The sequence below is a fragment of the Pelobates fuscus genome, chromosome 1 (assembly GCF_036172605.1).
Source record: "Pelobates fuscus isolate aPelFus1 chromosome 1, aPelFus1.pri, whole genome shotgun sequence".
Taxonomy (NCBI): domain Eukaryota; kingdom Metazoa; phylum Chordata; class Amphibia; order Anura; family Pelobatidae; genus Pelobates; species Pelobates fuscus.
Window position 1 is genome coordinate 455,387,590 of NC_086317.1, and position 27,189 is coordinate 455,414,778.

The following is a 27,189-nucleotide window of genomic DNA, read 5'->3' on the forward strand; positions in this document are numbered from 1 at the left end:
AAGCATTAAACTCTAGTTCTCCAACCTTTCCATTTTCTTTGTAGTAGTTCAATAAGTCCATATTCACTGTTGGCTGAGCACGAACCTTAAATCAATTTGAGCATCAGGGAAAGCCACTTTAGCCTAATGAAGAAGGTTTGGTGTGTAAATCATGCCCCTACAATCTCACTGCTCAGTTCTCTGCCATTTAGGAGCTAAATCACTTTTGTTTATTTATGCAGCCCAAGCCACACCTACTCTGACGGTGACTGACACCGCCTGCATGACAAAGAATTATTTTGAATCACATGTGAGTTACTTTAAAAGTTTTTATCTCCTGCTCTGTAAATTGAACTGTAATCACAGACAGGAGGCTCCTGCGGAGTCTAACAAGCTGTTAACAGGGCAGAAAATAAGAGATTTAAACATAATTTGCAGTAGAGGAAGTATAAACATTAGATGACTCTTTACAGGAAGGGTTTAGGAAGGCTGTACAAGTCACATGCAGAGGGGTGTGACTAGGGCTGCAAAAACAAAGTGATTTAACTCCTAAATGGCAGATAATTGAGCAGTGAGTGAGACTACAGGGGCCATGATCAATAAACCACAATTTCTTCATTAAGCTAAAGTTGTTTTGACGACTATAGGGTCCCTTTATGGTATTGCAACCAGGGAGAAAGAACCATAACTATAAGATGAATACCATGATCACTTTTATTTTAAATGAAAAAACAAGACCGAGCAGAATTAACAGGGTATATATTCATAACCCCCTATCCTTGCTCCAGATCCCGAGCAGAACATGACTAGCAGACCACTGGGACCAGCTAATACCAAATATTATTGTTAGCTTCTGAATGGCTTTTTTTTTTTTTTAAACGCAGATCCCCTATAAAAGGCCCCTTCCAAATAAACATGCAGGAGCTTTGGGTAGAAATGATAAGCTAGTGGCTGTCATACTTTGCTGGAAGGTTGTTTTTTACAGCATGCTCTCGCTGTCTCTGCCAAGTAAGAGGTTTTGTGTGTGGTAGAATGTAAATGTTGATGATTAATTCTTGTTCGGTGGCAAAATGACAGTACGCCACCTCATTCCTAATGTAATCAAGTGGCTGAAAAAAAACCAGGAAAAAAAAAACCAAACCACTGAAATGTAAGCACCTGCTGTTGCCCACTGAACGGCATGCCGACATAACGTAAAACCTTTATAGCTTGCTAGCAATTCTATAACATTTCATTTGATCTGTTTTTATGTGAAGATTTTGGCTTCAAAGCAGTTTGAGTATGGTGGGGAAACAAGTTACATTTTTTTTTTTATCTGATTTTAATTTTTAAAAGTTTCGATTTTAGAGATATTTTAGAAGTCAATCACAGTCTGCTTCATAATCAATTAAACGATATCTCTGGACGGCAATTGGCGCAACTTTAAATTTTAATGCATTCTATAAATATATGCAATTTTTTTGTGAGGTCTGAATTTTAGAATGTAGAAACCCTTTTTCCTGAAACGGAGTGTCTCCATTTTGGTTCTCTGTCAATCATTGTTATAAGCTGTGACCTTTGTATTGAGAGAGCTTAGTGAGGAGGAGAAACTATTTTTTTTTTTCCCCCTTCATCCTCCAAAGCAATGTGTGCCATGGTTATGCCAGGATTGAACTAGTTCGTGATGTCAAGTGGTAAAACTTTATTATACATTTATAAGAAAGCATCTCATGAGAAAAACATACATTTGATTTTTAAAGTTTTTTTTTTTTATTCAGCGGTTTAACATTTCCCCTTTATAATGTCCTGAATTTGCAACTTTCTTCAATACGCTTTGCTCAAACTGGCAGGTAATTTTATGCTCATCCGCCACCCCAAGCTTAACCCATTGCTCCCCAGGGGAATATATAAAATAAGCGCATAACAGCCACATAATTTTAGATACAGATAGAGGCTGTGGTTAGTAAGTTTGTCAACAAAAGTCTTGTCTTGACCTATATGTGTGTGGAGCCCACCAACAGAAGAAAGGTTTAATCTGGAGGTCCACCAATCAGGAGCTTATGGGTCAATATTGTTGTCTTATTGGATGTGGCCATGAGTTTAAGCGTGCTCTGGGCATTCTCAACTTTTTTGGTTTTTAGGTGGTCTACTCCATCTTATTGCAACTATATTAATTTAATCTGTTCAGTTGAGTAAATGTAAGATCTAAAAAAGCCGGTACATATTAATTAGCTCACTTGTTTTTGTGGCTTACTCTCTCTTGCATTTTTCCAAAATCTGTTAGGAGAATTCATATTTTATTCTCCATAGTGAGCTCCTTTCTTGGGAAATGTGTTGCCATACAGGGGAGTTTGTAATGTTTTCTCTAGGGAAAGACTGGGTAGGTCTTCAACACGCGTATTTACAACATATTACTGAAAAGAGTCAGTGTTTGACTGTGGGTGTATTCATATGAATATTTCAGATTGGGGAAGTAAAAAGCGCAGAGTCTGCTTTGGACAATGTGAAGAGAGAATACAGAAGGGCATGTGGTGGACAGCAATTTCTGCTCCCTATCTGCTCTATGTAATATGAAACTCAGTCCAAATAGGATCTAAACAATCCAGGTTTATCGGTAATCCTGTTGGAACATGGCTTGATAATGCTGAACCCCTGGAAGCTTGGCCGCCATATAGTTATGGTTTGGAAAGATCGAAGTTAAAGGCCTACTTCATTAAAGACCACGTTGGTTCAAGAAGTGCCCCCAAGGTAATCATCCTTTTGGAGTTACAAAACTTCAGGAGACACTGCAGTACTTCCCGTTTGGCTGCAAGATTATTGCTAGAACCCACTTGGTAAATAACCGCACCCGAATCTAGTAAAAATTAGTATTAAGGCCTTTTAGCCTGTACTGCATGTGAACGTAATATCCCAGCCTGTCGGCTAACAGGATCAGAACATGCAATGTATGGCATAGACTTACCAGCCTTGTTGGGAAATAAAGAGGTGTTGTCAACAATATTACCTCTAAAAAATGTCTAATGTACTTCAAGAATGACAAACTATGAGTGTTCGATACACAGTTGCTGTTTTAAGCACGTTGCTTTGTATATAGGTAGCCAGTGATAAAATTGCTGCTGCTGGGTTCTCCACAAGGTCACATTTTGAATGGAGTCCATTATACAGACACCTTAGTGACGTATTTCATTGTTTTCAAAACCTGTTCGATATTACCTGATAAAAGTTACTGTAAGTTAAATATAAACTATATTCACGGTGGACCTTGACACAAAGTTAGATTCACACAGCCCCAAAGACCTGATCCATTAGAATCTTGTCTATGATAATGTTCTATTATGTATTTTGTAAAGGACAGAGTATTTTTTTCATTTTAAACCAAAATCCTTCCTCTTCATGGGTCTAGGAAGGGATTGTTCGGGAAGTCCTCTCCCTTTTCTGTGGCGTTTCCTTTTGGATACGTAAACAAGAAGTGAGGAAAAGCATATTGGATTGTAACAGATTGTCATCCTTGAACTTTAATCTTTTGACTGCCAAAGGTTTGCTAGTCCTGTTTTGACATGTAAAAGGTAACTGCAGAATTGCAAATATTCCAATTTTTATTTATTTTATTTTTCAAAAATTCTTACTTTTTTTTTTTTTTTTTTTTTTTTTTTAACACATGCATTCTGTGTTTGAGATCACAGCAGGGACTGGAATAAATATATCGGTAATGTATAACAGTTGTGAATAAGAGAACCTTTCTGGAAAGTTTTTCAAGTCCATTCATTTGAGAGAGAGAGAGAGACATGTTTTTTTTTTTGTTTGTTTTTGGCTGATATCCCTACTATCCCCTAAATTCTGCACTAATCGTCCAATGAAAAGTGTAAATATGCATGCAAGTACGTGACAGGAGCATATTTATATCTGTATGATCTATCTAATATACGTGATCTGCATGTTACTTCAACTGGCAAATCGTGTTCAAATCCTATAATGCATGGACAGTGATTGATGTCACATGTGCAATAAAAAATACCATATTGTGTGTTGTGAGGTGCAGGGTAGAACCGGGACAACGCCTACTAGACTACTCAAGATTGCTGGGAGTTTAAATTCATTTAATTCAGTCCCTGTTGCTTTATGAATGTGCTAAGAGAGGAACTGAGGAGAGGATTGCACGATCTGTCTCCCCAGTTTCTCTCCAAGGATGTTGAGGCTGAATTAAGAACGGCAGCCACATATAGCACTTTGCACCAGGTGTGTAAACTGCAATATTGGGCAGGCCATGACCTGTATATGTCGGTGCTGTATTATGATTGAAGGAACAATTTGGGCACCATAACACCTTCATCAAAATAAAGTTGTTATGGTGCCAGAAGGTCCGGGCGCTTATCATCATTAGACGTTACACCATTCACAAACGGTTTAACGCCAAAATCTGTGCTGCAGCACAGGATCGCTCAGCCTCTCCATACTTCCCCTTTCTGAAATTCAGCAAACACAGAAGGCTCAGGCAGCACAGGACAGGGGCACAGCTGGCTGGCTTAGAGTGGTCTGCTGATGCTTTAAGCCATTCGGTAGTTCCCCTTTCATAAAAACTGCTTTTTGACCTCCTGGCTCCTTAACGACTTACTTTCTATGATGTTATGGTGCCCGGAGTATTCCTTTTAAAGATATTTTAGCCCTAAACCTAATATTTAAAAATAAATGCAATATAAAACATTCATTACCTAACGGCAAAATGTTTTGGGGGAAATAAGTCTGTACAAAAAGTCAATAAATATTCAGGTGTACTTATTAGAACCCCTTTATCTACTTTTTGCCATACATTGGATACGTTTTTTTCTTGCATATGCCTATTGATAATATTAAGGAGATTACTTTGGTCTGCCTTTATGTGCCTGAAATGCCAGTAAATCATTCGATATATCCTCTTCAAGCTCCCCCACCATTTTATCAGATTCTAGAAAGCCAGAGTCCCTCATGAAGTGTTTTCAGGTCTCGCAACATTTTTTCACTCTTTACATTAGCTCACTAAAGAGGAAATTGCAGATCCAACCCAAACAAGCCTTGCTCTCCCTGCTGAGTACAGATCAGTGTGTGACGTGTGTGGGATTGAACGTGATGTGTAGCGCTCTGATTTAAAACTTTATTTATTATGGTAAAATCTTGACCAAGAATTTGGGTCCAAGCACTGAAGTTGTTGATTCTCTCGAGTAACCTCTAAAAACCTCACATTTGCACTTATGCACTTTGTACTTTGCAATCCCATTACTGTTCCACAATCACCGATATTATGAACCAAACGTTGGTCAATGTATCCTGTGTAAAGCAGGACAAGAATAGACCTAAAGGGGGCAGGCCAGTGAAACGACCTATATTTTACCACAAAACAAAGAAAACATTCATCAAAGTAATTCCTGCTTTGTTCTATGGGTATATTTCGATGATGCTGTAATTTTGATCAAATATTTGCAGAATGTGTGAGGTTCTTCACCTGGTAAAATCCATAGATGGAAACATACCTCCCAATATTTCTACTGTGAGTATTATTGCTGTGGAGTTCTGTTATAAACTTAGAGACATTGACAATACGTCCTAGAGGGGCGTTAGGATGCGAAAGAGGGATATGGGCACAAAATAGGGACTGTCCCTCTTGAATAGGGACATTTGGGGAGGTATGTTGTTACTACTCCTTGGATTATCTCCATAGTATATTGGGTAAGATTTAAAAAAAAAAAAAAAAAAGTGAAAATTATATTGGCTACAAGCTGTTTTTGTAAGCACTAGAACAACTGCACCATATTTAACATGTTTTTGTAGTCCTGCTTGGGCAGTGACTGACCATGCTGGGAAAATGGAACAGTAGCCGGTTAGTGGAGGAAGGTTACCATGCTTTTCAAGGCTCTTTGCCAATTGTTGTGTGAGATGGAGTTAGTATTTAAAAGGTAAATGTTTGTTATTTTAAGCGGCTCAGTCACTTTGGAAGTATTTTGCTTAATTTTAACTAATCCTTTTTGTACCTCTATTTCTCCTTGTTGTCTTTTTTATTTTAAAGTCAATCTAGTTGTTTAGTTATACATAAGACGTAGGGACTATTTTTTTCGTTATGGAGAGAGTGATCTTTTGCAAATGTTGGAAAAGGATGGAGCTTAAACTATAGGCACCCAGACCACTTCAGCTCAATGAAGTGGTCTTGTTGCCAGGTCCCCCAGGTTTTAACCCGGCAGCTGAAAACATAGCAGTTTCAGAGAAACTGCTATGTTTACACTGAGGGTGAATCCAGCGAGAATCACAGTGAGAAGACGCTGGACGTCCATGGGAAAGCATTGAGTAATGCTTTCCTATGGGCGGTTTGAATGCGCATGCGGCTCTTGCCGCGCATGCGCATTTGGCGCTGATGTCAGCATGAGGAGGAGAGTTCCCCAGCGCCGAGGGAGCCCAGTGCTAGATAAAGGTAAGTGGCTGAGGGTGGGGGGGACTTAAAGACCCTTTAGTGCCTGTAAAAATAGCTTGTTTTCCTGGCACTATAGTGGTCCTTTAAGCAAAGTTCTGCTTCAGTTGCGAAGCTAATTTATCCACAATCCATCAGTCAAAATGATTCCCACGGAAGGGAAAACTGCAGATGTTGGACAGAGGAGAACAAAATGGAGGCGCCCAGGTATTAAGATATGATTTAAGGAAGACAATATATTACATATAAATAAACACAAGTGCAAAAGATTGAAAAATAATCATTAATATAAGGTGCATAGGAGAAGGAAAATTGGGGGAAGGGTGAGGGGGGGGGGGGGGAGAGAAAAGGAATAATTGGTACAATAATGCTTGACGCCTAGGTAATGTAGACATATTAACAATGTGATTAATTTATCTTTTGTTGCTTGTGTATTGTTCACCATAACCTCCTGCTCAAGCAGAAAAATACATCCTGGTAATTATACTTATGTGTGTGTGTTTAGATATCTCATTAAGGACATGATTTGATTAATTTTGCAGCATTGCTTCTCAAAGCAAAAAATAAATAAAAATAGTAATGTTACTGATTTATGATTTTGTTTTAAGTTACATTTTGGTTTGCTTATATAGGTAGTTGTACTTGGGTAAGAAATAAGGAATCTTTTTGACGTACCGTTTTATTCTTCAATTGAAATGATGGTTGGTTATTTTACATTCTAAATTTGGCTGAGGGTAGTTGGTGTTGCATTCAATTAGTTGAAAGATTCCATAAGAAGGTTTTTTTATACAGATGTTGCTTTTTGTTTTTTCTGTGTGAGAATGGGCTGACAAGTGATGTAACGACAAAACACACACACACACACACACACCTTGTCCACATCTTTTCTTGTGCCTTTCAAACTTGTTTTTTCTGTATTGTTTATTGATTTGCTTTCAAACCCTGGCCCGATTCGGTAATGAGGCTGTTTACCTTGAGCCCTGCTGTATCTCGTATTACATTGCGAAATGAGGACTTGGATTAATTTATCTTGTTACAGTTGTCAGAAGTCATTTAACGCTGGATTGGGAATGCTTTGCATTTAAAGGGATTCTCAAGGCTCCACCACCATCACAACCTTATTTTTTTGTTTTTGTGTGTGTGTTTTTTTTTTTCAATTTATAACACATATGTGTAATTTCAAATCATTTTATTTTATTAACAGTTTGACAAACACTGTTTGATTCTGAGTTCACTTAACCAACCCCATAATTATAAGAAAGTTTAACTACATCCACATTTTTGTACAGCTTGAAAACAGTTTGCTGAAACAGAGGCGTACTACACCCATAACCTCTTAGCACCATAACAACTGTAAAAAGCTGAAAGGGTTATAATAACATAGCTTTTATGCATAGCCCATGCAAGGGGTCTTCAACACAGACAAACAGGGGTTGTGTCCCAGGATACTTGGGAGCCCAAGCACGGGAACGGGGGGGTCGCTGTCCCTTTGTCTCCCAAGTGTAGAAAGCACGCCACTCATGCGAGGGGTCTCCCACACAAGACAACAGGGGGTCTTCATCCCAGGAACCTCTGTGCCTGGAGCCAAGGCGCGGAAAAGGAGATTGCCTCTCACAGAAAAGCCCGCCAAACTAGCCAGTGTCCCGGTCCCCCCCCAACCGCATTCACCAACCAGCATCCGTTCACGAGGTTCCTGTGCTGAAACCATGCAATGGAAGCGTCTCCTTTCGGGATACGCATGTTCCCCCTGGTTGACGTTCATTTATATGGAATGGCGGCCACCCAGTGGAGCACTCATTAATTACTTCCCTTGCGGTTTTGCAGTTATGTTGCAAGCCCGAACATTCTAAAGAATTGGCGTAAGGTTTCTAATGGGGCACGGGGGTGGTCCCCATTCGGGAGACTAGTAGATCCTGTTCCTATGTCCGCTCCCAAATAAAGTACAGGACACGAAAACCAAGGGGAAAACATACAAATAAGCAGTGGTTCTGCCACACAACCTATTTCATTACCCCGACTTAGACGCTTTGTGTCACTACAGGGAGTGCAGAATTATTAGGCAAATGAGTATTTTGACCACATCATCCTCTTTATGCATGTTGTCTTACTCCAAGCTGTATAGGCTCGAAAGCCTACTACCAATTAAGCATATTAGGTGATGTGCATCTCTGTAATGAGAAGGGGTGTGGTCTAATGACATCAACACCCTATATCAGGTGTGCATAATTATTAGGCAACTTCCTTTCCTTTGGCAAAATGGGTCAAAAGAAGGACTTGACAGGCTCAGAAAAGTAAAAAATAGTGAGATCTTGCAGAGGGATGCAGCACTCTTAAAATTGCAAAGCTTCTGAAGCGTGATCATCGAACAATCAAGCGTTTCATTCAAAATAGTCAACAGGGTCGCAAGAAGCGTGTGGAGAAACCAAGGCGCAAAATAACTGCCCATGAACTGAGAAAAGTCAAGCGTGCAGCTGCCAAGATGCCACTTGCCACCAGTTTGGCCATATTTCAGAGCTGCAACATCACTGGAGTGCCCAAAATCACAAGGTGTGCAATACTCAGAGACACGGCCAAGGTAAGAGGCTGAAAGACGACCACCACTGAACAAGACACACAAGCTGAAACGTCAGGACTGGGCCAAGAAATATCTCAAGACTGATTTTTCTAAGGTTTTATGGACTGATGAAATGAGATTGAGTCTTGATTGGCCAGATGGATGGGCCCGTGGCTGGATTGGTAAAGGGCAGAGAGCTCCAGTCCGACTCAGACGCCAGCAAGGTGGAGGTGGAGTACTGGTTTGGGCTGGTATCATCAAAGATGAGCTTGTGGGGCCTTTTCGGGTTGAGGATGGAGTCAAGCTCAACTCCCAGTCCTACTGCCAGTTTCTGGAAGACACCTTCTTCAAGCAGTGGTACAGGAAGAAGTCTGCATCCTTCAAGAAAAACATGATTTTCATGCAGGACAATGCCCCATCACACGCGTCCAAGTACTCCACAGCGTGGCTGGCAAGAAAGGGTATAAAAGAAGAAAATCTAATGACATGGCCTCCTTGTTCACCTGATCTGAACCCCATTGAGAACCTGTGGTCCATCATCAAATGTGAGATTTACAAGGAGGGAAAACAGTACACCTCTCTGAACAGTGTCTGGGAGGCTGTGGTTGCTGCTGCACGCAATGTTGATGGTGGACAGATCAAAACACTGACAGAATCCATGGATGGCAGGCTTTTGAGTGTCCTTGCAAAGAAAGGTGGCTATATTGGTCACTGATTTGTTTTTGTTTTGTTTTTGAATGTCAGAAATGTATATTTGTGAATGTTGAGATGTTATATTGGTTTCACTGGTAAAAATAAATAGTTTTTGGAGTTAAAATTAAATCCATTTATTTATTATTGTTCCTTTAATCACTTCAACCTCAAGTGGTGAAAATGACATAAGCTAAGCGTCTTTAGGTATTCACCCAAAAAAACCTTTTATCCAACTTGGGGAAATTTGGTGGGATTCCCCTCCTACTAGGACCCTGCTCCAAAAGGTCAATGTATACCCAAGGTGTGAATAATCTTTCTCTCCCACCCGATGTCTGTCCATTTCCTGGTAAATGCTGTACTTTTTTTTAATTTTTTTTATCAAGTTGCGTAGTTTTCTTAACTGTAAGCCAAAGTTGCTCTCTGAATATCTCATCTTGGGTGAAACTCACTGCCAAATTAGGTTCCTCCAAGAAGTCTCTGAATGTAACTTGGGATAATTTTTGGAAACCTACTTACACAAATTCTTAAATTTACTCAATTGTTGTGTTCTGTGTTTTTTTTTTTGTTCGCAGAACAGGCACTATATTTCATCCGTACCCAAGAGACACCCTTCACTTTATAAGTTTGGCCCAAACATAGACTTGAATATGAGACGTTCAATGGCTAAATCTCATACATGAATTTTCGCTAAACCGGGAATCGACAAATTAATTGCACGTTTTAAGTTACAATTGCAGAACTGGAAAAATTCTTCATGGTGCCTGGTAGAAACGTCACTGTCACCTTTAGGGGTCCTTGGCTGCTCCTCGTGCTTCATCCTCCATGAGCCCACGTCATTGTACAAAACTACCCTGCCTCTCACAGCTGTCGTGATGGGAGTTGACAAATTGTGATGGCAAAAGCACTGTTGATCAAGCATTGTGGTCCCTACTTTGTCATATGATCTTTTTTGATTGCATTCAAATTTCAGTGAAATTTCAACACAGTCAATATGAACATTTTTTATAAAGATTTTCAAGCGATATGACGAACTACTTTAAGGGCACTTGAGTTTTATCTGTTTATCTTTTAAACTTTAGTGCGTCATTTACTAAAGCGTGAGCTCTAGGAAATTCAGAGTGCAATTTTAGGCCACATTAGTCACAATCATGTGGCATTTATTCAATAAACTGAAGATTGGGGTAAATTCAACAAGTGTTTGGTGTTTTTTTGGGGCCAAGTTTGATAAATAGGGGAGTTGTAATTTTAAAAAAAATTAAAGGATCACTCTAGGCACCCAGACCACTTCAGCTTAATGAAGTGGTCTGGGTGCCAGGTCCCTCTAGGGTTAACCCATTTTTTTTATAAACATAGCAGTTTCAGAGAAACTGCTATGTTTATAAATGGGTTAATCCAGCCCTCAAATCCTCTAGTGGGTGTCTCACTGACAGCCGCTAGAAGCCCTTGCGTGATTCTCACTGTGAAAATCACAGTGAGAGCACGCAAGCGTCCATAGGAAAGCATTGATAATTCTTTCCTATGAGACCGGCTGAATGCGCGCGCAGCTCTTGCCGCCTGTGCGCATTCAGCCGAAGATCGGAGGAGAAGAGCCCGGCGCTGGAGAAAGGTACGTTTTAACCCCTTTCCTCTCTCCAGAGCCCGGCGGGAGGGGGTCCCTGAGGGTGGGAGCACCCTCAGGGCACTATAGTGACAGGAAAACGAGTGTTTTCCTGGCACTATAGTGGTCCTTTAAGTTGAAATTCCAACACAATCAACGGGAGTCTTTCAGAACGAGTTTATTATAATAAATCAGGGGTGACTTAAATTTCAACAATTCCAATTTTAGTGAACGGAGAACTTAGTGTATTAACCTCCTGCCATAGAGATATTCTTTAACAACTATTTTTGCATTAGACTAATAATACATTTTTTAACCAGGCTAATCATTTTTTTTTTTTTTTTTTTTTTTCCTGCATTCACAGATTTTTTTTTTTTTTTTTTATATTCTTGTTTTATTTTGTTTTTGTAAAATTTGTGCATTTTTTTTTATTTTTTTTTAACTTATGTAGAGCAGACTTCCAAAACTGTTCAGTGGTGGTGGAACCAAAGGCGGATGTGATGGATTGGATGTGACAATTCCTGTTGTGTTTTTTTTTTTTTTATCTGGCAGTCCTAGGGCAGGCATTACACAGCACTGAGAATTGAATTGCTGCCCAGAACAGATTCTGATCTCTGTAGTCAGCACTTAACCAGATAAGAAAAAACTAGCAAATAAAACTGCAGTAAAGCAGGCCACTTGGAACATAACTGTAAAATCAGATTGTGTGTGGAGCTGTACGTGTGTCGGAATCTTACCCTTTCCTGTACTCTCAATGTATAATTAACTGAACTTTTACATGAGATGAGATCGGACTTTGGTTCTGGTTTTACATGAAGGTGTTTTTGTGATGTATATTTAAAGGGGAAATATGGGCTGTATTATAATTATGGTGCGGCTGCGTATATTGTAAGAATCCGGCTCTTGCTATATCTTTACACGTTGTTACACTGCTATCAATCTATAGACTTCCTCCATTGTATTTGAGTCAGTGGGTTGTAGCCATCTGGCTGTCTTAAAGTGACAGATTCTCATTTCAGCACCCATTTTGTATTGAAGCACTTACCGCGGTGAATAGTATAGCAGAGGTAAGTTTAAAAAATAAATAAAATAAAAAAACACAAAAAATACATTTACCTCTGCTTCATGTGTCCAGGGAAACATGCTGACCCTGTGATGCTACAGGCGTGTTAATGCATGCTTTGCCATCATAGGTGCCCATTCCATATTGCTTGCGGCCCCTGCGGGTATAGCACTGCAAGAGTTAAACTCATTTACAAAGCGAAGTTTAGCTTAAAACAAGTTATCAGGTTGTGCAAATAGCCCTCAATTTTGCTTTAATATGCAGCGATGAAATGGGTCTCTTTCTAAACTTTATGTGCGCTGTGCGCTGTGCGCTCACATGCCAGAGGATACTTAAAAAAAACAAAAAACATGGCTAGCCTGTCCTAGATTTCCCTCAAAAACCGCAGTTCTCACTTTTCATAATAAATCCATAACCCCTTAACATACTACATTGCTGTGCATGCTGTGTAGTTTTTAAATGATACTACAAAGGAATATGTCGTTTTCCCCCACTCCTCGCCGATCAGTTACTCGGTGTAGGTTACAAGATCGGAGCTCTTGGTGTCCCTGATTGAAAACTTTGTTACTAACTTGTCAATTCCCCTGATCACACAATAATTTGTTATCTTGGGCTGTGGTTTGAATTTATTACCTTTTTTAGAACTCCTGCCAGGGATGGCGAAACTGTTTAGAAACACTAAAACCACAAACTAAAACTTGCTTTCAACGCATTTCTCTTTTTTTAGGATGCACTGTAGAAAAGTTTAAGCAGCTCATTACTACCCATCCCGTGTTCTGTCTCTTTTGGACTGTTGACTTGTAAATTAAGTGGATTGCAATGCTCCCAGCACATGTCCAACAATTCCTTGTTGCAGTGTTTCAATGATTTTAACATTGACAGCCGAACTGAAGAATTCCTTCAACGCCACTATTTTGCCATAAACTGTGCAAATTTGTTTGTGTTGATCAAATTGCTTCCCTGCAGCACACCATTTCTCAAATAAACATGGTTAGTAGTGCGTAACAATCACGAGTATTTTTCGAATTTCCATGTTTCTTGAGTAAAGATTAGGTTTTTATTGATTTTATAACCGATTTTCTTTAAAGTACCCACTGACTTGACAACATGTTATCATACTCTCCTGTACTGCCCTGCAACTTACTTTCTTCAGACCCTCCTTTTGAAGTTTGAAGACCAGACTCTTGGGGAACAAAATGTAAGGAATATATAGCGTTAAAATTTAAGAGTCTATTCCTAACGCTATAGTGTTCCTCAAGAATAAAGCTATTGTCTGCCACCCTCAACTGGGTGTTGAAACAGTTGAAAAAACAAAAAAACATTTGAACACTTACCTCTTTAGAGCACCTAGTTCCTTAGCGCTGGCTCCGTCTTTGACTCCTCCGACATCATCAATTGGGAGAGGCTAATGTGCATGCTCATTAGACCTTCCCCATAGAAATCCACAACAAGCAATTCGGGCTATGGCTGTGTAAATCTACAGAAAGGACATAAAACAAAACATAGTGTGATATTGTTAAAACACAATTTTTTTTTTTGTGCACAGCAATATTTGCACTCACTAGATGTAGACAGATATAAGCGTTCTTAGGGTGCCTCCCCCGATGTAATGGGGGGCCAACAAATCCCTCTGATCACCTCCGGGTAATTATTCCACCACAGGACTTTCCTATAGGGCATTTGAATATTCTGCATGTAGGAAGCGCCTCTAGTGGCTGTCTGTGAGACGGCCACTAGGGGTAATCTTATCACCACAATATAAACATTGCCGTTTCTCTGAAACTAGGGGCAGTCTTATCATTGCAATATAAACACTGCAGGGTTAAGGGGACAGCGACACTACAGTGCTATTCCTTTAAATATATATATTTTTTCAAATCACTTTTTAGTAAAAATGCCCCCATTGAAAGCATGCATGCATTTAGTTATGCATTTTTTTATTTTTTTTTATTTGGCAATAATTCTAAAACCCGCTTGCAAAAGCTGCAGATCTCTAAAGCCTTTGCAAGCCATGCCCTACTAACCTCGCCTGTCCAATCACAGACTTCCCAATGCAGCTCAATGAGAAGTCTTTGCAAGGCAGGTGCTCTGGGCAATTGCTACCTCTTGAGTTTAGCTTCACTGAGATAATCAAACCAGGATGTAACCGGAATAGATGTCGGACAGCCTGGGAGGGGACGACAAAGTTAATTTAGAAAAGTACCAATTTCTTTTGAAATCAGCACTTTTTGCAAAATGTAAAGAAGAACACATACACTTCACAGATAAAGCACTTCAGCAAACTTTAGGGGTCTGGATTGTCATGTAATGTATAATGTGTTTGATTGTTAATGCATCTACATACCATCGATAAATTATTTGTTACATGGACATCAACTTGTTTAAATATTCTGTATCCTGAGGGTTTTTTTTGTTTTGTTTTTTTACGCGCTTAACGATCACAATTCTGACTGTTATGAAGAACTAAAAAAATAATAATTCAAAGCCAGGGGTACTGAAACCGGTGTCTATAGACTGACCGCCATCTTTAAATAATACCCAAAGTAATTCTAATTGCTTTCGTATAACAAGGATGTAAGGGAATGATGGATAACTTTTGCACTGTAAGTATTTGTGTGATCTACATTTTTTATGATGATTTGACAACCAAAGTTTCTGATTCACGTACATATCTATCTTAATTATTTGTCATTCTCAAATATGGTAGGGGGTGTGGAGCATTGCAATGGAAACTACAGGAATGATTTAATGGTGTCCTGAAGAACGTTGCACCACTTTGTGCTTGTGTGTTAGTGTCACTTTTATTATCTCCCACACTGTCTTTTTCAAGCTGGCTTATTGCATGAAGCACTATTTGATTGTATAGTTGTGTTTTAACAAAAATAACTAAATAGCTTCAAGGGACACTATAAGCACCCAGACCACTTAAGCTCATTGAAATGGCCTGGGTGCTGCTTCCCTGTCCCCCTTAGTCCTGCAATGTGAATCATTGCAGTTTTTGAGAAACTGCAATGTTTATTTATTTACATCGCAGCAATAAGACAGGCGCTAGGGGCTGTCTACCAGACAGCCACTAGAGGCGCTTCTGGGTGTTTAACAGACTCTAGGTTGCCTACTTGATGCTAGATGTTCTCCCGATCTGAAGCAATGCTTTCCTATGGTGAGGGCCTAAAGTGATCGCCGCACATGTGTCCCCCCCCCCCCCCCCCCCTCGTCGGATTGCGTCAGAGGAGAGAGAGAGAGTACATTTTTTTTTTACATTTATTTTTTAACCCTTTTATGTGCCGTGGTGGGTGCTGCGAGGAAGAGGGTGACCAGATCTGTATTCCTAAGACTACAATCCCTTTAAGTTCCTTTACAATGCTATGTGATTATTATTATTTATTTTTTTTATATATAACCGCCTTAAATAAAATGTCCAAAATATGTTGGGATGGGGAATTTGGTGGTGTAAGACTTTGAAAGAGGAAGGGGAAAGAGAATATTGGCTTCCCCAATTCTGCTGCAAATATATGTGTACAGAAGATCCACATGGGAACTGTGAAACAAGTAATTCTGAAAGGGACCCTCCAGGGTTTACACGAACATATTACACACTACTATTCAATGACCAGTTTATTAGGGACTCTTGTAGAATAGGCTAGGGCAGTGGTTTTCAACCAATCTGTTTGTGGCTTTAGGGATCCAAATGGTTAAATGTAGTCCTCAATGGGACACTACAATCAACAGTTGACTGTAGTAGTTCTGGTGAGTATAGTCAGTCCCTGCAGCTTAGTGACCCCTCCGGTGGCCACTCTTCAGATGGCTACTAGAGGTTCTTCCTGGGGCACCCCATAGGGATGAATTGATTCAATGCATCTCTGAGGAGAAGTTGACTGGTTCAACATGGTGTTTTGCCGCACATGCACAATAGTCTCCCAATGATTTCCTGTGGTGAAACATTGGATTGGCTGAGATCGTCAAGATTGATCTCAGCCATGGAGGTGGGGCCAGCCGACGTGTCACCAGCACGGTGTGGGAAAAAAGGGAGAGTAAACACCTTTCCCATTTGATTGGAGGGCGGCAAGTCACCTAAACATTCACACAGACATACACAAACTGACAAACACTCACTGACAAAGAGACTCACTGACACACATACCCACTCACAACCCCCCCCCCCCCCCCCACACACACACTGCTCCCTCAGCTCTCTATGAGCCAGCCACCTCGGGGACTGAATGGGGTGGCCTGGGATTTGTTGAATCCCTGCCTTAATTGCATGTTTTTTGCTCAGTAATCATATATTTTAAGTGATTAAAAAAAAAAAAAAAGAGTTTTCCGTTTTAGCGTGAATACATTCATTTTCTTAGCTGGCTATTGGGAAGTGAAATAAAATGTGTAAACCGCATTAAATGCAGCGGCTAAGGATTATAAAAAATGAAAATTAAAAAGACGTTCATTTAAAAAAAAAAAGTGTCTTTTAAAGCCTTGTTGTTTTTTGGGGGTTTTTTTTGCACATTTATTATTTTCTGCTGTCTACTTTTGATATTTCATCGAAAAGAAGTGAAAGAGCCAAATGCCAAGCGTTCAAATGGCAAAACAATGGGGAGAATGAATAATATTTAAACGCAAAATAAGTTCGCATGTTAATCCTAAAAAGCTAAATCTCCCTGGAGTTTAGCCAGGCTAACCATAAGATTTTGAACGTCATTATATCTTACTGACCTGCACTATTCTGGAATCTATTTTTCCAGGCATAATTTGAACTGTCACCCAAACAAAAATGTTATTTTATTTTCCTCCTGATTTAAAACATTCAATTAAATTTAAAAAATATATATATATATATATATTCGAGCATCTATCCCAAGATGTTTTTAGAGACAAAATCTTCATGAAAAAAAATATTTTGCACAATTTCAGTGACATTCAAGAGCTATCAATTTATATCATGAGACTACTTTGTCTACTGGGCAAAGCCATGGTTGACAAAAGTCGGAGCTTCTGCTGTGAACTTTATTTCCGAGCAGTCGTTGCTACTGCGGCTCTGGGAAAAGGCATTTTCTTGGAGTTCTATGGAGGATCCCCTGGGTCTAAAAGTAAAGAGGGCTTCTGGAAGAAGAAGCCAAAAATGGACTCCATAAGGAAGATGGTGGCACATCGAGGGAAAGTTTCAGGTAAGTACATACCCATTAGCCTCTCTCACCGGTTGCGATATATTAAGCAGACATTTCATCTTTGAGGGTCTTTGCGAAATATTCTAGGACCCTGAAAATGAAAAGGCGTTTAGGAAAGGATTTTCTGTTTTGGGTTATTTTACTAAATAGGGAACTTTAGAGAATTGACAAGGAAGTGCCAATATAGCGGAATTATTTTCAAATTTGGACTATTTTGGCCCAAATCTCCACAGCCTAGTGAATAACACCAGTGTATATCTTTCTTTGAATGTGCAAGCCTTGGCATACCAGCTCTTTTGGAGTGTTTTTCCACAGTCAGAGTCTGTCCATGTAAATATTAACAAGAACCAACAGGCATCTTAGAATAAGTGAATCATCTTATTATTCAGTTATTTGATCAACAGTTAAAAGTGCTGATCCACCCAAAGAAAGCATAAAATCCTGCATTCTAGAACACGATTAGACCTTTAGCGTTCCAGGTCCCATGAACTAAATCTCCCTTCTGGTTGGCACAGTTTAATGTGAGATGTAGTCCATAGCATATAAATATTGTCTTACTCTGCTCTAGGCTACTAAGCACACAAAAAATAATTTGATGTTTTCTCGGGTGTTGTAAACCCTTGAAAACAACACCCTTTTAATTGTTAATATCTGCTGCTATGGTAACACGGTCACCATGTTGCAGTTTAGTCGGTGTTAAATGGCTGTAGGCTAGAATTTGTCTGCCCTAGCAAAAATGTGAATGTAATTAAAATGTTCTTCCTTGGATGGTGACAGTCCAAGCGTCCTAAATTGTGGGGTAAAGTTCCTTTGAAAAAGAGGTGGTAGAATCAGACTTAAACATGCTCTACACTCTCTAGTTCCTTCTGTACACTACTCCATTCCTATTTTGTCTCCCAGGAGAAAGGTGGATTTGCTGAAGCTCTGACCTTTGGACCTGTGAATCTTGGGTTTGGTTTCTTTGGGTTACCAGCTGGACTTTCAACTCCACCCTCCAAGGGACTGGTTCCTGATGTTCACTGTCTTCTCAAGGCTCTGGCCTTTCTTGCCATGTGGCTGACTTAGAAAGTTCCTAAATTTGTTTTTGAACCTGTTTAAGAAGGAGTTTTAACTTGAAAGTGGTCCCAATGTTTCCAGACAACATGGCCACTCTGCCTCAGTTCCTGGATCCAACTTCTACACCAGTGGTAGACTTGGTGTCAGCTGACTCTGTCAGACTATCACTGGTCTTCCATTGAGAAAAGTGAATTAGAAACATATGTAAATACTAATGCATTTTACACAGTAGAAGACAAATAATAGGCTCCCAGCAGGCTATTGGTAATGGGATTTACCACAACAGCCCTGCTTATTCTATTTTTTCCATTTGCTTAACTGTTTCTATAGTTTGTGTAATTAATTATCATTAAACTTGATTATATAAAAACCTAATGAACAGGTTTATTAGAAACATAAACCAATGTTGCTATATTAGACAATAAGAATAAATAAATTTAAAAAGCTTAAACTAGTTACGAAAGAGGCCACATATACAGCAACTAACACTTTCAAACAGACTCTGAGAAAAAAACCACTTTGTAAGGGATATTGACGGGAAGCTTGTCTGGGGATGTTATTTTAAAGGACTACTCCAGGTCCCATAGCAATGCCTATGAAGTCGTTATAAGGTCTGGAGATCCTAGGATCTGTCTCTTTAACCTCAGAGTTGTGTTCCCAGCCCCTGTCAACTCGACCCCTCTGTTTTCTTGTCCATTGTTGGCTCGGAAGCTTTTACCTTGGGCACTTGGAACATTGTCAGTCTGTCACTCGCCACTCATTGAGAGAAATGCTTTAGAAATGTCTTAAATGGACACTTTGCACCATAACCACTACAGGGTATTGTAGGATTTGTGCTAGGGTGCAGCATTCTAGTCAGAAAATATGTGCACTTGCAGATTGTTACAACCTAAACTTGGAACTATTTGTATCATACCTCCCAACAACGGCCTTCTCAGAATCGGGACCCCGATGGCAGGGAAGTAGTCTCATCAGAGGTGCTATCTTATCACTGACTCTGCCCAAAATGGGCAGGACCACCCAGAAATGGGGACGTGTCTGCCCATATTACTGGCAGGTCAGCCTGTTGTGAATATACACCAGGTTATCTGCCCATAGTGCAGACCGCCCACAGGGGCTGACCCTGCAGGGTTTTAGTCCCCTAAACATAGCGCAAGCGCGTCTAATGATGTGCTCGCGCTATAAATGTTGGAGATAACTTCAGCCGAAATTAAGATGGTTGTGAGACATGTTGTATGGGTAATGCAGAAGTGAATCTTCTGTATTTTATTGGCAGCATTAGCGGGAGTGTTCTTTGGGTGCCAGAAAAACCCTGTTTTTTTTGTGTTTTTTTTGTCAAACCACTCAAACAGGGCAGATTCTCGACACCATAGATTCTCGACACAATAGCCACTGCAATCTACTGTAGTGGTTATGGTACTTAGTATACCTTTAAGGTTAAGTCTTGATGTTGAAAGTCCTTCATTTTTTATTTTTTTTTTACAGATTTTATTGACCATTTCAGCGGTACAGTACTTGGCATCAGTCAGTACAGGGTGAAGAGGCTTTTGGACGTGTATTATGTAGTCAATATAATACAAAAATAAGCAAGTGAGAAAGAAAAACACTGGATAGAAATGGCAATGTTTCACATTCGAAAACAAACTCAAATGTTACAAAGCCTTACTCGTAGTGTCAGGTACATATTACCAGGGATGTTAAAAGGATTCTCCAGTGCCAGGAAAACATATTCGTTTTCCTGGCACTGCAGGTTCCCGCAGTGCCCTTCTCCCTCCCACCCCCCATCCCAAGTTGCTGAAGCGGTTAAAACCCTTTCAGTGACTTACCGGAGTCCAGCGCCGATGTCCCTCAGCGCTGGGTCAGGCTTCTACTCTCATCCCCCGCCAACGTCAGCCGGCGGGGGAGACCTAATGCTCATGCGCGGCACTAGAGGAGGACTTAACCCTGCAATGTAAATATTGCAGTTTATGAAAACTGCAATAATTACACTTGCAGGGTTAAGGGTAGTGGGAGTTGGCACCCAGACCATTCCAATGGGCAGAAGTGGTCTGGGTGCCTGGAGTATCCCTTTAACTACGATCGAGCAGGGAGGCCCAAAGTGGGTCCTGGTATTGTGCCAGAGGTATATGTGGAGGACATATTATGGTGCTTGGTGGTATTAATGGCCCATGGATGCCAAAAGTTTGAAAATGTGGAGTGAGGGTTTAGGGAGAGAGTGGTTTGATATCCTCAACTTTGTTTCTCCATTCTGTTATGGAGGGTACTTGGGGTGATCTCTAATTAAGGGGTACGAAGGATTTAGCTGCAAGCAGTAAGAATGGTAGGCAAGATTTCCATCGTTTGGCAAGGGGGGTTTTCATATGGAGGAGAAGTATCTCTGCAGGGCAAAATATTATTTGTACATGTGCAGTACTGGGAACTATCCACATAATCCATGTGTCCCTTTAAGGTGTGGGAAGTCTTCTAGTTCATCAGCCTGTTTTTAGGACATGAATGGTGTTGATGCATTGTAGCCAAACTTGGGGACTTTGCTAAATTGGTTAGCTGGAAAATGCATCCTGCCTGCTCCCTCTAGTGATGATATAATTGTATGGGGCTGGGGAACATGATTGGAGAAGATGGAGTGCCCAGGCATGATTACAGTGGCCTAGTATTTCTGCCAAGTTCTAAATATTGAGTATCGTTCATTCAAGTGGCCAGCTACAGCTCATGAACCGAAGATTCATATCATGTAATGTTTTGACGTGCACCAGACGTTTATATACAAGTTCACGGCAGCTCAAACACAAAGGGAGAGTCTTGCACAGAAAGTCACGTTCGCCACAAAACTCGAACACACACAATCTTGTACTTTTATATCTTACTGCGCTATTTCCACACCTGGGTTTTAAAACCAAAGAAAGCATGACAGTAAACAAATTGAGGATTTAGCTATTTAAAAAAAAAAAGAAAAAGAAAAATGTATTTACGTTCTCTATTCTGTTTGCATTTATTTGGAAATTGAGCATTTCGTCGTACTATCTGGAATATTGATTATCATTTCATAGAGCTTCGTATCATAATGGAGGATTTGTAGAACAGTATTGTGCCGTTAAGCTGCCAGTGGTGTGCATATTGTGGTGTACAGGGTAAAGTTCATTTTTCTATTTATTTTTTTTCTTACACGGCAGATGCAAGATACGTTATCATATGGAGGAGGCTGAATCCATGGCCAATGTGTGCATTTCTTAGAAAATCACTTCATAATAAACACTGGATCGGGTTTCATGAAGTTTTATGCGTTTGTTATTAACTCCTTTGTTTTACAACATTTAGTTCTTATTTTGACGTTCACTTAAGTTATACGTTTTGAACCAGGATCAGCATTTAGTCATATCTGCTGTCTGCCTCTCTTTTATACTTTTATCATGGTTGTCCATTTTAATGCAGACCGATAATGTGAAACTTGTCCTCAACATGTGTTTTGACTACAGCGCTAACTTCTATTTCTAGCCCAGCTACCCCGTAGATGTGCAAATTGGTGACTTCTAGAATCATTCATATTCTGGAGCAGCGGTACCCAAAGGGTAGATTTGACAGATGTATTTAAAACTACAGCATCCATGATGTTTTGTCATTTTAAAGCAGGTGGTTTCCAGTCCTCTCGGATATAGGGATTACCCAGTTGTGTCACTGTGTTTTCTATAAACAACAAGAGAAACACCTTGACACAACTGGGTAAAACCTAAATTCGGAACTGGTAGGCGTGCGTTGACGACTGGTTTGGAAACTGCTCATATTCATTCTAAAGGCATGAAAAGCATCATGGGGGTTGTGGTTCTACATCATCTGGGAAACTACCTTTCGGCACCCCTTCTTTAGAGAATGTCCTGTTGCAGAGAACTGGAAGTGTCTTGTCGTAGGGAGCAGGGATTTCACCGGAGCCGACCATACACTTAGTGCATGATTGTTTTCTCTGTAACGGGTAGAATCACAGTCTTATACTGTTTTAGATGTGTCATTTGAACAAAAACTAGCTTGACTTGCCCAAAGAAGATGTCATTTTTAGTCCATTCATGCAGAAAGTATGGCCGTCCTTTCGCACTCTGGTTGATGCAAACTATAGATTCTTAATTTCATAAATTCCTGAAGAGTCAGATGTGGTGTTGTACTGTGTACCTTTTGACCATCCTACGTATAGAATGTTTAGAATTCATGCTTTGCATTCTAGATAATGTTGTCGCATCCTACCAAAGGACAATCCGAGCAGGTTTGGGAGGCAATTTACGTAGCTTTCCACACTTCTCTTGCCATCAGGAAAGTATCAGTAACAGAAAAATAGAACCCTGATCTCGAATTCCAACATTCTTTTAGAATAGGCTTCAATTTTGCATTTCTAACTGAAACTGTCTTGTTCTGGAATACTGTAGCAGTCAGACCAATATATCCGGCTGTTCTGGGACTAAACATCTCAGAGTTTACTAATGAAAGCCGTCATATTGCTTGATGGAGGTCATTCATTCAAGGCTCATAGTTGCAGGGCCAAAACAGCCTTTCATCTTCCCAAAGTTAATATATAGATGAGCTAGATAATGGGTAACATAAATTACTTAGCTGCCATTTATGTTAGAGAGCTAAAGCTAAACTCCTGGAATCCCCCTGGCAAAAATAGTTATATAAATAGCTTTATTAGTGATATTATTGATGAATCTTGCCCAAATTATGTATTATATTAGAAGCCTGTAAAATACTATGCTTTAATGTAACTATGTAACTTAATATAACTTTCCAAAATATGAATTATACACAAAGCGTGTATCCTGTAAATTATTGCAATCGTAAGGTCACAATAAGTATATTATTCAAATCAATATTGATCCCTTATGAGCCCTTTGTCCATTTCATTTTAGGAAAAGAAAATGCTAATCTCTCAGCCTTCAAGAGGACCAAGTGCCTTTATACCAGAAAAAGAGGTAAATATGTAATACTAGATAATAAAAGAAATTAAATGACTAGTTCTTCTTTCTAGGTTTTAAATATTTAAATTTCTTAGCACTATATTGTTATAATTATATAAAATAAATATAAATGTTAAAAACAATAATAACCATTGGAATATTGTGTTTCTATGTGAGTGAGTTAGTGTAACATTATTATTATTATTAATTAGCCATTGTAATTAAACTAATACAAATTAAAAAATGTTTTTGTTTTCTTGATGCAAAATATTTTTTTCTCTCTTCTCAGTGTATTAGAATTACTTTAACAAAAAAGAGTTTATTTTCTGCTTGAAACCTGTATGCTTCCATCTGAAAAAAATTCAAGATGAATGTTGCCAAAGATTTAAATATGTACCTTTTATATGGTTATAATATAAAAATGTGCCTATATAACTATAGGGAGCGCCTGCCCCTCCCCACCACCCCCATATTGATAAGTTGAAATATTTTTTAAAAATATTACACTGTTTTTGTTAAGTTGGTAAATAAAGAAATTTATGACAAACGTCATGTAGAAAAAAAAGGCAACCGAATTAGAACAAATTTAAAATAAATGGTTTCATAAAAAAAATTATACTTTTTTATTTTTATTTTTTTTATCTTGATCAGATGTAATACAGTTAATAATAATACTTGCACACCAAACAATTTCAAGGTCAAGTAGAAGAATTTTATTACATCAATCACCCAGGGGTGGTCTTAGAAAATGCTACAAAAAAGTTTTTTGTTTACAGCCATTTAAGATAACTATTAAAAGTTTGTGATAGTAAATGAATTTCCCATTCTGTGTGTCCTTAATTTATATAATTATTGAAATATATAAAATGCATACTTGAGGTATTTATAAAAAAATAAAACTATTCATGTTTTGACATACGTATGCTATATCAGCTTCCCCTTGTTTTTCCCTGCATGTTATCCAAAATCCCATAAAAATTAAATTTGCATACTTGAAAACTATATATTTAAATGCCGACTATTCATTTTTTTAAAAGCAATCTGTTATGTTTAACGAGATAAGGCACGCTCTCCAAAATGTTACCACCCATTTTAAATGCTTTATGCAGATAATATAGATAGTAATTAAACAATAAAATGAGGAATAGTAAATATTTGTACACATTTTCTAGTTTGCGTTTAGCTGATAATGATTTTCGGAGTTAGTAAATATTCTCTCAAGTGCCCCTTTAAGTTCATTTGTATGAAGTTATAAAATACAGATAAACAGGCTTTGGGGGAGGATAGTTTTCAATGCCGTTGCTTCCATACATTAATCCCGTCCCGATCCCCTATATATAATAGAAGTTGTTGTTGTTGTTGGGGGATTCTATCATAAGAGGTGTGGAGCTGGACAATAGTGGTCTGGTGAGATGTCTTCATGTAACTACTGCTCACAGAGACAGGAGATGTATTTGTAATATTGTTAAGCGAGCAAAGCAGGAAAGGGAATTGGATGTACTTGCCCATCTAGGGAAAAATTAGTTGGCTTGCATTGAGGTTTCAGAGGTAAAGGAAGTTTTTTTGTGTTTTTGCCAATGATATATGGCAGGTTGCTTCCACACTGTCATTCTCTGAAGTTCTGCCTGTGTATAACACTCAGAATGACCGGCGGATGCGTATTAGGGACTTTAACTTGTGGCTTGGTGAATGGTGTCGAGAGCAACGATTTGGCTTAATTTACCATGGTAGCTCTGTTTGGAATGGAAATAAACTGTACAAAAAAGATGGTTTGCATCTTTCTCAAAAGGGAACAAATGTTCTCAGTGAGCAGTTCAGAGGTTTTGCTAGGATGTATTTAAACTAGGAAGGTGAGGGTGGAGGGGGGCAAAAGGATGATAAAACATCAATCCAATTGCTCCCCAAAACAAGGACTGAAGGTGCGTGTAGCAAGTGTGTTAAAAAATGATAAGCTTAGAGTCATGTCTACAAATGCTCGCAGTTTAGGGATTAAGATCCATGAACTTGTGGCAATAATGGCAACTGATAGTGTAGATTTAGTCGCTGTTACTGAGACATGGTATAATGAAAAAAATGACTGGGACATAGCAATACCAGGGTACATTTTATATAGAAAAGACAGAAAAGGCAAGAAAGGGGGAGGGGTGGCCCTGTATGTGAAGGATAGCATAAAATCTAGCCCAATAAAAGTTAGTGAGGCGAACATCCGTTCGGGTTTGGGTTATGTTAGAAATCACACAGTAACTCTTATAGGTGTGATTTATAGGCCCCCAGGACAAATAGAAGAGTTAGATAATCTACTAGTTGAGGAAATGGCCAAAATGACAATGAAGGGGGAAGTTATCATCATGGGCGACTTTAATCTTCCTGATGTGAATTGGAAAACAAAAATAGCTGCTTGTGCCAGGAGCACACATATTCTAAACTCCCTACTGGGATTGCCTCTGAAACAAGTCGTTGAGGAGCCAACTCGTAAAGAGGCCATACTAGATTTAGTGTTAACAAATGGAGATTTGGTATCGCATATTACTGCATTACTGTAGGTGAAAGTTTAGGATCCAGTGATCATCAGCCACACAAACTAAAGTTTTAGACTTTAGAAAGACAGACTTTTCTAAAATTAGAATATGTGTAAAGGAGTCATTATCAGACTGGAGCAATTTAAATGGAGTCCAAGAGAAATGGGATTATTTAAAAGTTGCACTGATGAAGGCAACAGAAAATTGCATTAGGCTTGTCAGTAAAAGCAAACAATTCAAGAAACCACTGTGGTACTCTGCAGATGTGGCCAAAATAGTAAAAAACAAAGTTAGCATTTAGTAATTATAAAAAACCCAGAGTGAGGAAGACAGAATGACCTATAAGATTAGGCAGAAAGAGGCTAAACAAGTTATAAGAGCTTCCAAATCACACACAGAAGAGAACATAGCACATTTCGTTAAAAAAAAAAAAAGAAAAGGGGACAAAACATTTTTAGATACATTAAGGAGAAGAGGAAAGTAAAACAAGGATTAGTTTAGATTAAAAAGATTAAAAACAAAAGCAGAAATATATGTATAATAGGATAAAGGTCTAGCTGACTGCCTCAATGAATATTTTTGTTCAGTATTTACAGATGAAAATGAAGGAAAGGGGCCTCAGTTAGGAAAAAGGACAAATGAGTAATTTGTTACATGTGAGTTTAGAGAGGAAGAGGTTCTATTTCAACTTTCAAAAGTAAAGCCAAATAAGTAAGTACCGTATATACTCGAGTATAAGCCGAGTTTTTCAGCCCATTTTTTGGGCTGAAAAACCCCAACTCGGCTTATACTCGAGTCAAGGTCTGTATTATGGCAATTTGCATTGCCATAATACAGACTGGAGGGAGAGGGGGGCTGGCAGAGCGGTAACTTACCTGTCCTGCAGCTCCTGTCAGCTCTCTCCTCCTCTGTGTGTCCGGTCAGCACCTCGGTCAGCTCCCAGTGTAAATCTCGCGAGAGCCGCGGCTCTCGCGAGATTTACACTGGGAGCTGACAGAAGAGCAGAACGGACGGCGCAGAGGAGGAGAGAGCTGACAGGAGCTGCAGGACAGGTAAGTTACAGCTTTGCCAGCCCCCCTCTCCCCCCCACTGAACTGCCACTGGACCACCAGGGAAGGAGAGCCCCCCTCCCTGCCATATATCAAGCAGGGAGGGGGGACGAAAAAAAAAAAATTGTAAATAAAATAAGAAATCATAATAAAAAATAATAATAATTAAAA

The 27,189-nt window shown here is 39.3% G+C and overlaps 1 protein-coding gene across 3 annotated transcripts in view; it reads left to right on the forward strand.

Annotated features, from left to right (window-relative positions):
- Positions 1 to 27,189, forward strand: part of SESN3 (sestrin 3) — a 73,201-nt gene that overhangs the window by 15,384 nt on the left and 30,628 nt on the right. For 2 of the 3 annotated variants that reach the window (XM_063430585.1, XM_063430594.1), the window contains exon 2: positions 23,403 to 23,465. The exons of the other annotated variant lie outside the window; for it this stretch is intronic. In XM_063430585.1, the coding sequence (XP_063286655.1) occupies positions 23,403 to 23,465 (63 nt within the window). The remainder of the gene's footprint in view (positions 1 to 23,402; positions 23,466 to 27,189) is intronic. 3 annotated transcript variants of the gene reach the window in all.